Source organism: Pogona vitticeps, chromosome 1 (assembly GCF_051106095.1).
Source record: "Pogona vitticeps strain Pit_001003342236 chromosome 1, PviZW2.1, whole genome shotgun sequence".
Lineage (NCBI taxonomy): Eukaryota > Metazoa > Chordata > Lepidosauria > Squamata > Agamidae > Pogona > Pogona vitticeps.
The window spans coordinates 305,911,147-305,925,652 of NC_135783.1; the positions used below are offsets into that span (position 1 = coordinate 305,911,147).

At 38.8% G+C, this 14,506-nt stretch overlaps 1 protein-coding gene across 2 annotated transcripts in view; it reads left to right on the forward strand.

Moving 5' to 3' along the window:
* Positions 1 to 14,506, forward strand: part of FMN1 (formin 1) — a 240,870-nt gene that overhangs the window by 127,484 nt on the left and 98,880 nt on the right. For both annotated transcript variants that reach the window (XM_020806176.3, XM_020806175.3), the window contains exons 4-5: positions 5,685 to 6,427; positions 9,708 to 9,861. In XM_020806176.3, coding sequence (XP_020661835.3) covers positions 5,685 to 6,427; positions 9,708 to 9,861 — 897 coding nt within the window. The remainder of the gene's footprint in view (positions 1 to 5,684; positions 6,428 to 9,707; positions 9,862 to 14,506) is intronic.

The window sequence follows — 14,506 nt, forward strand, 5'->3', positions numbered from 1 at the left end:
AGTGGAAGGCTGGCTGGTCTGGTTACCTCGATGCTGGGGGCTGGTCTCCGTCTCAGAACAAGGAACAGCCTTCAAACATCTGTCCCTAGTTCTTCTAACACGAGCAGGGATGGAGCCAACGCCATATTTCCCCCTACCCGTAATCACAGAAATATTCTGGGGCCCCTCACTGGGAGGGCAGGCCTTCCATACCATATCAGGGGGGGGGGGGAAGAAAAAAAAAAGAAAAAAAAATATACAGTTCCTCCTTAAAGAGAGATATATTATTACCTCTACTTCTATTTGAAACAGGGAGCCAGACTTACATGGGGCACCCCACTTGTTGCTGGAAGCAGCAGCCCCAGTCTGGCAGCTAGGTGAAAAGGGGCCAGAGTATGGCAGCTTTCACATGGCTTCACCAGAGTGCATGGGAAGCCAGGATAATGGTCGGGAGATCCCCCACACACTGGTTTCTCCCTGCCAGTCTTTCATTGGCCAGCAGGAAAACCTGAAGTGAAGCCAGGCAGGCGGATCAGAGGACTGCCCAGTCCTGTCCACCTGCTGAACATATAAGAGCCAGGAGGCTGCATACTTTTTGGCTTATTGGCTCCATGTTTTCCCCTCTACTTTTATGTGAATAACATTCTTTAACTAGAAATATTTCAATAAATTTACACTTTTTGTGGCCACAATCCTTACACCTTAGTATAAGAATCATGCCCTCAGACATTTGGATTCCATACAGACCTCTTATAACACAAATAGTATAGTGTCCTGGGATTTTTTACATGTGTCATGTTTTGAATTATTTTATTCCCATTCAGTGCATTGGGAATAAAGCTAAATGTTGTCCTTGAAAACTGTATTAATACAGCATGTGAATTATGTTAGGATAGCTGAGGTGTTTGAAGAAAAGAATTTTGATTTAAAAGCAAATTGGCATACAGTATTTTTTCCCCTTCAAATATTTTTGATTTTGTTAAGCCTCTGATTATAGTTGCTGAAATTTAAAGCAAATGTATACATGGTAAAAAGGCAATTTTTTTCTTTAAAAAACACCCTCCAAAACCTTTTGTTGCATATGCATACTGTTTCTTGGTTGTGTAAAAGAAATGCTTTATATCCCAAGGGAAACAAATCTTCTTTTCCTTTATTTAAAGTATTTTACCCAGCTCTTTAGCTGAAAAGGTTCCAAGAGTAGCTTAGAAAGTTGAATAATAAGACAATCCCTTCAGGCTTACAACTTAAAAGACACCAGCTATGTCTATATGTCTGAGGCCCACCATTTCTGTATCTAAAATAATTTTCTATATTTGGCACTGGTTAGGGCTCATCTAGAGTACTGTGTCCAATTCTGGACACTGAACTTTAAGAAGAATGCTGACAAACTGGAGCAAGTTCAGAGGAGGGCAAGAATAATGATCAGGGGACTGGAAACCAAGCCCTGTGAGGAAAGGCTGAATGAACTGGCCATGTTCAGCCTTGGGAAAAGAAGACTGAGGGGAGATGTAATAGCACTTGTCAGATATGTGGAAGGTAGTCATAAAGAGGAGGGGAAGGATCTATTCTTGATCATCCCAGAGTGCAGGACACATAATAATGGCTCAAATTACAGGAATTCAGATTTAGACTGAATATCAGGAAAAACTTCTTGACTGTTATAGTACAGCAATGGAACTAATTACGTCAAGAGGTGGTGCACACTCCAGTGCTGGCGGATTCAAGAGAAAATTGGACAACTATCTGTCAGGTCTACTTTGATTTGGATTCCTGCACTGAGCAGGGGGTTTGACTTGATGGCCTTATAGGCCCTTCCAGCTCCATTACAGTGGACCCTCTACTTAAGGAATTAATCCGTATTGGAAAGGTGGCTACAAGTCGAAAAGTCTGTAAGTCGAATCTCCATTGACCTACAATGCACTGAAAACCGATTAATCCCATAACCAGTGGTTTTTATTCTATTTTTATTCCATTTTGGTTTTTTTCTGTTCTGTAAGTCGATTCTCTGGCTGCAAGTCGAATCTAAATTTTGCAGCCAGAGAAGTCTGTAACTCGAAAAGTCTGTAAGTTGAGCCGTCTGTAAGTCGAGGGTCCACTGTATTCTATTATTCTAATACTATGAACAGGTATTTATCACAAGTGGAAAAAACCCTTTATCTCTGGGTAGTTTATGTACCCACAAAATGGCTTGTGTCTGCTCAAGAATCTGAACTTTTTATTATTGATAGGACTGAGGTGAAATTAAGGTCATATTGTGTGCTGAAGACACACAAACACCCATGGGACAGGATACAAAAAAGATGAGACCTTGGCAAATTGTCAGATACTCACATGTGAATGTGTGACATAATATTGTCTGTGTTCTTACTATGATTTTTTTTAAAGCATTGAAATCTCAGATCAGGAAATGAAATGCTGTGACCAGATGGAAAAATAATATGTAAACTAGGAAGGTTAATGAATCTCCTAAATGTCCATGTTCATCCTAACCATTTGTGCGGGTGAAAATTGGGTAGGGTTCTTATTAACAGATAAAAAGCATGACTATTTTAATATAATTACTTAATAGAGCTGACAATGAGCAGTGAAAAGTTATGTCTGAATAACATGTTAAAAACCAGCCATCACAAAGTTTAAAAATACATCACAAATATCCAGAAGCCACAAATCTGTGAAAAATAATTCGCAGAGTTTGTATTATTTTTCTGGAGAGGCAAGCATGTTAGTCTGTTGCAGCAAAAGCATTTAATAAATCCAGGTTATACCAAATAAGCAGTCTTTGAGGTGGCAGTAGTCTCTTTAGGCTAAACAAAATTGTTAGTTCGTGCCTGTGGATAGTCATGCATGAATGGTCAATTATCCAGGGAAGGTGAAGGTTTTCTTACCAAAGGTAGAGACATCTTAACCTTCCAGGAAAGTTGGTTTAGAAGGCACCCTCTTCATAACAATATTTTTGCAGATAGCTTTAGCTGGAATATGGATGCTATCTTACCCCATTTTCAGAGGGTGTCAGTTATGAGGGAATAGATTAGATGTGAGTGTTGGGAAGCAGGGGAAGGCAGCCAGTCTGCCTCTTGTTTCTTCCCTCTCTCAACACATTTATTGGTAGCCATGTTCTATCTCTACAGTAGGTGAAATGGATAGCACCAATTAGAAAGGAGATGAGGATTCACTAATTGACCTCTGGATGATTTGAAGCAAGTCATCGAAAATTTCCAAGTCTAATTTGTTTAACAATTACAGCACCAAAATTCCAATACTTAGAGTTGCCGCATTAGCAGCATCCCATTCCCTTAAATTTCAAGGCTAAGACCTGAGGGGTGTGTGTGTGTGTAGTCTTTGGGACCATGTGATGGATGACTCTGATGTCATAAGATGAGGTCATGTGACATTAAAAGGGCAAGCCAGACAAAGGTTGGGAAGGGAGCAAAACTGCTTCTTGGCCAACCGCATGTGGAAGTGGGCACAAGAAGAATGAGTGTAAACAGGCTCAGAATCACTAAAAACTTGGCTAACTAGAGAACCAGAACAAGGAGGTAAAGCACATTTCAGCGGTCAAGAAAGCGGCATGCACCCAACAACTGCAGCTGTTGCTGCCATTTCTAATGTGGTTGCATCTGGACAGCTTTACCTACAGCATACAAGACACTTGGGCAGCTTTTCTGCTACTGCTATGGTTTTTGTAGGTTTAATACCAGCACACAGGCCCTGTATCACTGCTGCCAGAGACTTGTACAGCCAGAAAGTTCACTACTTTGCTCCAAATGGCATCAGACACCCAAACTAATTCACATGCTAGCCCTCTCTCCTGTTTTGTTCTCTCACTCCTTCCTATTTGGAGGCGCCGATATTGCAAAGGCTCAACACACATACTGTATGAACACTTCACAGATTTGTCTCATTGCTTGAAAACCTGGGAAAGTGTCACAGTTCCTCAATGTGACCGTTAGCATTCTGGGACATGGCAATCCTTGTTCACTAAGAAATGAATGGTGAGTGGATTTATGTGTGGATTTGCTTGCGGAAGCACTCTGAACTCCTCCAAGTTCTTGCATTCAAAACAAACTCTTCTGCTCAGAATTCTTTCGTTCTGTGTGTATATCTTTTGCACGTCGTTTCAGCTGGTGGGTGTTAGAAATAACAAAGAACCTTATGCCAGATTTAAAGGCTGACAAGTTGTATTTGACAATAAGCTTTTTCAGGTTCAGATCACTTCATCCTATGCTTCTTCAGTGAACCTACAGCCCACAAAAACTGTTTGTCAAATAAAAATTATTAAGGTTCCACAAGACAACTTGTTAGCTTTGTTGCAACAGAGTAATATGGCCATCCCCCAACCCTAAAAGGAAATTACACTTACATTTTGCCTTTTCCTGAAAGGTGGCTGGATAACTCAATGGGTTAGGTATCTGGCTACAGAATTCAATTCCCATTGTACCTCCTGCAAATAGAGGCAGCCTGTGCAGGTTTGGGCAAGCTGCACAGTCCCAGAATGGCCCCAGAAGAAAGCACTTCTGAGAATTATTTATCTGGAAACCCCTGAAAAGGGTTGGTTACCTTATGTCAGAATTGACTCAACAGCATGTTATTACTCCTGAAACAAGAAACTGCTGTTATTGCTGCCAGGAGGGTGCACCAGAATCATGTTGGACAGAATGGACCTGACAGTTGTCCTCCTGTTATGCAGTGGATAATACAGACGGTCTAGATGAGAATTATGAGTTATTTCTTGTGACCTACAAGATTGCTACACTTAGAATTCCCAATATTGAGCAGCCCCGTAGCAAAAACAGTTGAAACAGCAGACTTCTTTCACCAATTATTTTGTTTCACCATCTGTTTATTCAAAAATGGATATACTCAGTGACATGAATGATGGTCATAGACATAATCCAAAGAAAAAAGCAGAATTGGAAATGTATAGTAATTTAATTAACATAGGTAAGGTAAAGGTAAAGGCTCCCCTTGACAATTTTTGTCCAGTCGTGTTCGACTCTAGGGAGCAGTGCTCATCCCTGTTTCCAAGTCATAGAACCAGCGTTTTTGTCCGAAGACAATCTTCCGTGGTCATATGGCCAGTGCGACTTAGACACAGAACGCCGTTACATTCCCACCGAGGTGGTCCCTATTAATCTACTCGCATTTGCATGCTTTTAAACTGCTAGGTTGGCAGGAGCTGGGACAAGCAATGGGAGCTCACTCCGTCTCGTGGATTCGATCTTACGACTGCTTGGTCTTCTGACCCTGCAGCACAGAGGCTTCTGCGGTTTATCCCACAGCGCCACCACGTCCCTTTAATTAACATAACATTTACCTTAATACCTTTGGCCTATTTCTTATTTGGAACTTGAGGGCAATCACATAAGTGATTTGTTACTTGACCAGGCCCCTGTTGCATGACTGACAGTGCAACTGGTTGCACAACCAATAGAGATTAGGCATGCAAAGGCAGTCTGCTGGAGCAAGGGGGATGCTCATGTAGTCACCCTTCCACAATCATGTAATGCACCAATATACTAGCTTTTAAAAATATGTAATTTGTGTTACAATTCCAGGGCATGTGTCTGACCAAACTCATCTCTAAGCTTATAAAACAGATTCTCTTACATTAGTGAGTCACCACAGACGTTATGTACAATAACTAAAGCAATTGAAGATCCATAATAATTAATGGCTATATACTGACCTCATTTTTTCTTTCACAGTCTGAGTTTGAACTCAGAGTCTTTCACCTTCGAGGAGAGCATGCTTCATCCGTAGCAAAGCTTGAGGAAGATATTGCAAATTTTAAAAATAAACTGGAAAATAAATTATGCAGGAGAAGTGAAGAGGCAAAAGATGTTTGCATATCCACTGAAGACGACAACCCACCAAAGTCGTACAGAAATGTGTGCATACAAACAGACAGAGAAACATTTATAAAGCCAAGCGAAGATGAAAACCGAACAGTGAAGAATAACCAAATAATACCTAAGAAGCTTACAATCCCGCTTTTGAATAATAATATTTCTGCCTCAGGTGACTATAAGGAAACAGGCAGTTCTAACCACGTCTCAGGGAGTGTTCAGTCTCAGTCAGATCAAAGGTTGCCACCACTGCCACCGCCGCCGCCACCACCACCACCTCTTCCAGCTTCACTGTTGGGATCTATCACTCCACCACCTAGCTTACCACCAGATTTGAGGTCTGCCCATCCGTTACCACCACCACCACCACCACCACCTCCACTTCCTGCAGCTTTGGGATCTTCTCATTTACCTCCGCCCCCACCACCTCCCCCACCAGGGCCTCCTCCATCAGGAGCAGGTCTTCCTCCACCTCCTCCACCACCACTTCTTGGATCTAATGTGTTCTTACCATCAAGGCAAGGTCCTCGAAAACCTGCAGTAGAACCTTCTTGCCCCATGAAGCCACTCTACTGGAATAGAATACAAATAAACAATGGAAGGTAAAGTTATTTTTTCCTGTTATTTTGGTATATGATACAATGTTTTCCATCTGTTAGTCAGCCAGTCCATCATTAATAAGCAGGCCCAAATCCTGTTGCATAGTCCCACTGGTGCAGCAGGAATGATGTCACCAGCAGCTGCAAAGTACTGCTAATTCAAGAATCCTTGCTTTGATTATAAGTTGTGTGTGTCTTCATTTCATTGCATGCTGGTTGTGTGCAACCTAAAATTGAAGCAGGGACATTTTAATTAGCACCAATCTGCCACTGTCAGTGACACCATCCAACTACACAAGAAGATACTGGCCATTAATTTGATACATGCGGTAGTAGTATATCAAGTAGTATATCAATTAATCTTTCTTTTAAGATTAATTAAAAGAAAAAGATCAAATTGCAAAAACAGAAATATCAACATCAATTTTTAAAGAGTTTGAAGTCATCATTCATCAAAATTTCTTTTTATACACAGTTCTAAATACTTATTTTCTACAAGGACAGATACACTGCCATTTGTCTCTAGTAATCCCTCTACAGTGGTGCCTTGCTTAACGATTGCCTCGCTTAACGAGGAAATAGCTGTACAATTAGTTTTTTGCGATCGCAAAACAATGGTTTAAATGGGTTTTTTTCATTTAACGATGGTCGGTTCCCTGCGATCAGCAAACAGCTGATTGTCGGGTTTCAAAATGGCCACCGGCTGAAGAAAACAGCCCCCCACTGTTTTCTAGGATGGATTCCTCGCTTTATAGGCACCAATAATGGCCGCCGTATGGAGGATCTTCGCTGGACGAGCAGGTATTCAGCCCATTGGAACTCATTGAACGGTTTTCAATGTCTTTCAATGGGGTTTTTTAATTTCGTTTGACAATGTTTTCGCTCTATAGCGATTTCGCTGGTACAAATTAACATCGTCAAGCGAGGCACCACTGTAGTTTTAATCTAATGCAAATGAGGGATAATCTGTGCATATGCCATTTTCAGATTTGCCTTCTGGATTCCTACTAAAGTGATACGATGGTTTAGGGTTGTAGAAATGATCATGAATTCTCACAGCCTTCGGCAGCACTGGATTGGGGATCAAATTTTGGGGTGAAGTTCACCCCAGTCCCAGGCTACAAGCTTCCCCTGGGCACAGCTTAGTATTTTATCCCCAGTGTGTTTTGTGCTGGAATGCTGGACACTATTACAAAGCAAATGTTGGTGCAGTTTGGAAATCACAGACTTTGGGTGATCGTTAATTAGCAGTGGTTAGACTGAGAAAGAACTGTGTGCCCATGTGCATATTTCTTGCTTCTCCAACTTCACCTCACAGAGCTTTGATGCTTCTATCTGGGCTTCTTGAACCATAATTATCCACACCATTCAAACTGGAAAGCTATTGTTTAATCATTGCTTACAAAAATAAAAGCAGGATATTAATCCAAGATCAGATCATGATATCTGAACCAGATATTTGTGCTCAAATGTTGAGGAGGAGGATTTTTTCCCCCCTGACATTAAAAATGCGATACTTTAAAAAAGCACCTTACATTTCTTTTAAACAAAGTTAGTGTACTCAGGCTTCATTCATACATAAATGCAGGACAATTTTAAAAGCAGCATTTATAGTGTTATCCTCACCTACATTTGTTACTAAGTGTCTATTGGCTAAAGTTTCCAAGAATATCTAAATCTGGTATTTTATTTAACGAACATTGCTGATTACTATGTTATTCTTTATGGGATTTGACCAGGAAATAGTAATTTGGCTATACAGTATTTGGAAAAAGATGAGAACCTGATTTGAAATGACAGACAGGAAGAAAACATCATGGGAGTGACACCTGCTGGAAGAAACATACCAGTTGCCACTAATAAAGGCTGGAAATAATTTTCTTCAGCAGTTTCCAAAGGAAAGCAATCTAATCCAGAAGACCTCCTTTCTTACAAAATAGGTTTATTCCTGAATCAGAGTGGAAAAAAATATTAAAATAAATCTCTTTTAAATTATAGATCTCAGATTTCAGGGGTAATTATTGTGTTATTAATGACAAAAAGGAAATGTAGTTGAGGATGCTTTGCTTGGCTTCTGCCTATAATTTTCCTTCCTCCATTTCTGTATGCGTTCAGAAGGCTGATTAGTAATTCAGCAACCCCTTCAGAAGAGTCCAGATCCCAGAGTTCAGCTGGGCTACTTTGGAGTAATTTTGACTTTGTCTGAGGTGAAGCATTACTTCCGTAAAGTACCTTAAGACAAGTGTTAGGTTCACCTTGGAGATTCAGGGGACACATACATCTCAAACTCTCTCTTTAAAAAGGATTAGACTTCTACTTCAAATCTTTGAGGGAAGGAAAATGCCAGGTGGGGGAGAGGAAACGTAGGAAGGAGGAAGTGTCGTTGTGGTCATTTAAGATGCTAACTAGGGAATTTTAATTTGACTTTTCTTTTTACTTCAAATCTCAGACGTTTGGGGAGGAATAAAGAAAGAATTATGTATTGATTGGTATCAATTCAGCTGGATTTTCAAGCGAGTTGAAAGTGTATATAATAACCTTGGTGTAAATGTATTTAGCAATTTGTTTTTTATTCAGCTCCCTAATCCCTGCATCTGACTGGATGAAAAGTTTTAGTTTATTATCTAGGGGAACCTCTGCAAAGTTTGGATGCAGATGTACTAAATATTAATTGGATATTAAACGAGCAGGAAAGTATGCCTGTCATTTCAAGAGAGAACTCCTGAGGTTCTTATTTTGTACTATCCGAATTTTAGTCAGAATTTATTTAGGGACACTAGTTGATATGGTTGGCAATTTGGGACCTTAGTACATGACAGAAAACCTCTTTCCAATTGTGGTTGCCTGTCCTACTTATGCATCTCAGGCTGGATGGCTGAGGATTCTGACCCTGAGGGACGTCCAGAAGGGGAAAACAAGAAACTGGGCCTTCTTGGCAATCTCTGCTCTGCTCTGGAACAAACTGCTGCTCAAGATTTACATGGTCCCCTCCTTGGAGATTTTCAAAAAACATTTTAAATGTTCTCATTTCAGCAGGCTTTCTAAATCATGCCATTGTTAAACACTCCACTTGAGTGCATAATAGCTGCTGCCATCCAAATGATTATAAAATTTACTTTAGTTTTTCTTTGTATAATTTAATTTATATATGCTATAATTGTTTTTTTTTAAGTATTGCACACTGCCCAGAGTAACCACAGGTCAGATAGTTGGACCAGACGTTTTTACAAAAATAAATAAATAGTAATTAATGTTTGTTTGTTTGCTGCCTTTCTTCCCATAGGGGACCCAGTTCAAAATCAACTTTATGGGAATCGTTAGAAGAACCCAACATATTTGATACCAGTGAATTTGAGTACTTATTCTCCAAAGAAACAGCTCAGGAAAAGAAAAAGCCATTAGTGGAATCATATGAAAAGAAAACAAAAGCCAAAAAGGTATTTCTGCATTTTTCAAGACTTTTTCCTGAATATTTTTCTTTTTTATTTCATTGTTAAAATACTATAATATTGGAAGTAATAAACAGCTACAAATGACAGAGCTTGTGAGTCCAAAAATGTGTCACTGTTTAGATTAAGTATTTTGTTAATAAAGATTCAGTTCTGCTAAGAATTGTTTCAGTCTGCTAATCATATTATTGAAAATAGGATTTAGTGTTTAAATATTAGAATGTCCGAAATCTGTATTTCAGTTAAAACCTGGCTATGAGTTTAGAATTAATGGAGAACACCCATTAAAACCCATCCATTGGCACAAGAATTTCACTTGATCATGTCTTTATACAACTTTATATACGTATACCCTGAGGTTGCAGATGGACAAACATACCAGTTTCTCTTTGTCCTATCTTTAAAATAATCAAGACTTTTTGGTTGATTTTATGAAGAATGTGCTTACCAAAAACAAATATAAATGTCGATTACCTTTGGCAAAGTGAATAAATAGGAGTAATTTCCACTAAAGAAAACATCACATTGTAATGCGTCTGTTAAAGTGTGGCAGGAAGAAAAACAAATGGCAATCCTAAATCAGCACCACAAATGTGGTTGAGTACACAGGGGGTTAAAGTCAGGGATTCAAAGCTGGTCTTTAAACATTTAAAGATTCAAAGTATTCTCCTCGAATTAACAAGTCTTTTTTACATTATTGAAATTCTTCTTAATTTATTGAATTCTTTAATCTAAGTAGTAGTAGTATACTTTATTACGGTCAAAGACCAGTAAAACGAAATCAATATAAAATACTGTATTTTTTGCACCATAAGACTCACTTTTTTCCCACAAAACAGGGGGGTGGAAAGTCTGTGCATCTTATGGAGCGAAGAAAACAGATTATATTTTCCTGTTTTCTTCTCCTAAAAAATCGGTGCGTCTTATGGAAAGGTGCGTCTTATAGAGCGAAAAATACGGTAGATCCACATATAATTATTGTTTAGTAAAGTCAGGCAGGGTAATAAAATTCCATTTAAACATGATAAAACAACCCCTTCTTTCCAATTAATAACATAATATATCCTTAATATAGGTAAAACCACAGGCAGTGTTATATTAAAAACATTATATTGTCCATCTAAAATCACCTACCAAAACATCTGTTTACGAATAACCATTGCTGCAGCACAGAATTTGGCCACTTGTCTTGTAATAAGGGGTATTGTCAGAGAGTAACCACTGCACACAATCCTCCTCTGATCTCCCAGGAGATTTACAGATAATAGGTGATAAAAGCTCCATGCGAATATCCCAAGGTTTATTTAAAAAGTTCTTATGTAAAAACAAACAAGAGTAAATTTTCACCCATTCTTTGTTGAGGCTGTTGTAGTTCTTACATGTGGTGAAGTTGCTTCTGATTTACAGCAGCCCTATGAATTAATAACCTCCAAAAGATCCTACCCTTAACACTCCTATTCAGGTCTTGCTGGCTAAAGGCCATAGTTTTTTAAATTAAGTTAGTCCATGTCATGTTTGGTCTTCTTCTTTTCCTGCTGCCGTCAACTTTTGCCAGCATTATTATTTTTTCCGGTCAGTATTTTCATCATATGTCCAAAATGCAACAGGCTGAGTTTAGTTATCTTTGTTTTTAGTAAGTGGGGTGATATAGCATCCACTTATTTAGCTTTCTGGTATTTTTGTGGTGTCTTCCAGTACCACACTTATAAAAAATTTTGGTGTTTTTTTTTCCCTTTCAGCTTTGTTCACTGTCCAGATTTCACATCCATACAATTGATTAATACGTTAATTAATTGAGAATATTATCCTATGGATGATCATGGTCTTAGCCTCCAGTGACAAATCATTACTCTTAAGAAACTTGTCCATTTGCTTCATAGCTACCTTGTGCTCTGATTTCCCAGTTGCAGACTGAACTAAGGCAGAGAAAATGCCTTAGTTTTTGGTTTCTTCAGTTGTTTCTTGATTGTCAGGATTAAAGTCTTCTGTAATAATGATTTTTGTCTTCTTAATGTTCAAGTGTAATTTTATTTTTTTCACCTTTTTTCTTCAAATTTCAATCTGTGGACCACTGTCTCATTTCCCATATTTGTTTGTATATTCTTTTTTTAAAGGATTTTGATGCATTCAGTCTCTATAGCTTGAAATGGATCCTTTGGTATTCCATCGAGCTTTGAGACTGACATTCACATAACTTTCTAAAATTTTAGGGTTTTTTATCACAACGTTCTTCAAAGACTTTGTTTTCTTTACATCTCTTCTGTGCAGTTCTTCTGTGCATTGTTTCCTTCTCTTTATTTTATCTTGATGAAATAATATATTCCCTGTTGATTTTTCAGCATCCCTGATCTTACTTCAAATTTCCTTTCAATATACTGGATTTTACATGAGGCATTTCTTCTTTTTCTGTGTCATTGCTTTCTTCTGTTTCTTTGCACTGAGTTTATTCATGCAAATCTGTTCTTTATATAGAGGTTAAATTCATCAGAAGTGTTATGTAAATTATATTGTACAGTACTATGATTGTTTTTATGTTCTTCATCAGCTTTCCCCTGATTTCTGATATTAACAGTTTCTGGTCTGTACCACAGGCCACTCCGGTACTTGTTTTGGCAGAGAGAATAGAGAGTCTTCATATAATGCTTCCAATTATATAGTCTGCATGATTTCTGTATTGGCCATCTGGTGATGCACAGTAATCTACTTGGTTGCCTGAAGCAGTTATTTGCAATAAACAAATGGTTGGCTTCTTACAATTTAAGTCACTTTCCTGCTTTGCTTTTGACTCCTAGGCCAAAAACAACAGTTGCACACATAAATTATTCTAATATTTAAATGTTCTATTTCTTGCTTTTGGTTTTGTATTCACTTTGATTCATACCTCTCACATTCCATGTTATATGTATGTTATGCACCAGCTTATATATTCATCTGAGGTTGTGGTGAAAGAATATGAAAAAGTAAAGAGAGTCCTTTTTTTTCATTATGCGTATAGATTTTAGTATGAACTAGTTCTTAACATTTTGTGTAAAACAACATAGCTGTCAATTTCCGCTCCACTATTGTGTTCAGCATTGCTGCCTATTGAATGTATGAACCAGCTTTTCATTCAAGTAGCACCTAGTTAGAACAATAATACAGTGGTGCCTTGCTTAACGAGCGCACCATATAACGACGAATTCGCATAGCAATCTGTTTTTTTGGATCGCTAATGCGAAGGCATACCGACAGTTCCAATGGGCGAAAATCGCTTCGCTTACCGATTTTTGCTTAGCGATTTTTTTCAATCAGCTGTTTGGCAGTTCCAAAATGGCTGCCAGACACCCGAAATGGCCGTGCGCAGCGTTTTCGCGCCCTGCCCTCTCTTACCGAGGGCGCGAAAATGGCAGCCGGATGGGGGAAACATTGCAGAACGGTGAGTTTTGTGCCCATTTGGAATGCATTAAACGAAGTTAAATGTGTTCCAATGGGCTTTTCCGTTCCATATAGCGATGTTTCCCCATAGCGAAGGTTAATCCAGAACGGGTTAACCTCGCTATGCGGGGCACCACTGGTAATTGATTTGTTTGAAATGCGGCACTGGATGAGAGCTTTGTGCATATCCTGGGCTGCCAGATAGACAAAGAAGTGGATCCTAGGTCAAATCTAGCATAAACTATCTCTGGAAGCGAAAATGTTGAAATTGAGGCTGTCCTACTTTGGACACATAATGAGAAGACAGGTTTCTCTGGAAAAGACAATAATGCTGGGAAAGGCAGCAGGAAAAGAGGAGAACTCACTGGTTTGACTCACTAAACAAAGCCACAGGCTTGAATTTGCAAGAGCTGTTGAGAACAGGACATTTGGGGATCTCTCATTCATAGGGTTGCTATGAATTGAAGTCAAATGGACCGCACATAACAGCAGCAACAAAATTTCCACAGTTTATAGGATACTTCCTAGATGCAGAATTAGGAATTGCATACTTTGAAATGAAACAGCTTTCAAGTATCATAGAATGGTTCCAAGCTTTACACAGAAACCATGCTTACTGTGGTACATTGCTATTTATTTTAACACTTCACACATAACAGAGTTAAAATTTGAGTGATAGATAAGGTTGAGGGAGAAATTTGATTGGTTTGCATGTGAATAGCAGTAAACCTAACGTGTACCGATCACAGCATTACACAATCTGGAACATAGTTTTTGTACTTCTCAGAATTTTGCATTGCAGTTTTCTGATTATAAAGTACATACCTTAGGGAAAATTCTGAATAAATATGCATACCTTAAGTGAAATTGAAAGAGACTGATCACACTAAATACTGGCTGGAATCCTGTTTGACAAGGGGCAATGTAATGTTGTTGTCATGTATTGTCAGTCAGAACTGATTTATGGCAAAACTCATAGAGTTTTTCAGGTAAGTAAGGTGTTTAAGGAGTGATTTACCAGTTCTACCCCTCGAACCCAGATCACTTGAGTTGTAGTCCATTACTCTGTCCATTATAGCACACTATACACACAGTATAATGTTGTACTATTGCAAATGTGCTGGGTGTTCCATGCTGGCAACAACTACTGTGTAAGTCGATTGCACTGTCAGCTTTCATTTTGATCAGTTGTACAATGCGCTGATGGATGTGCTTCATG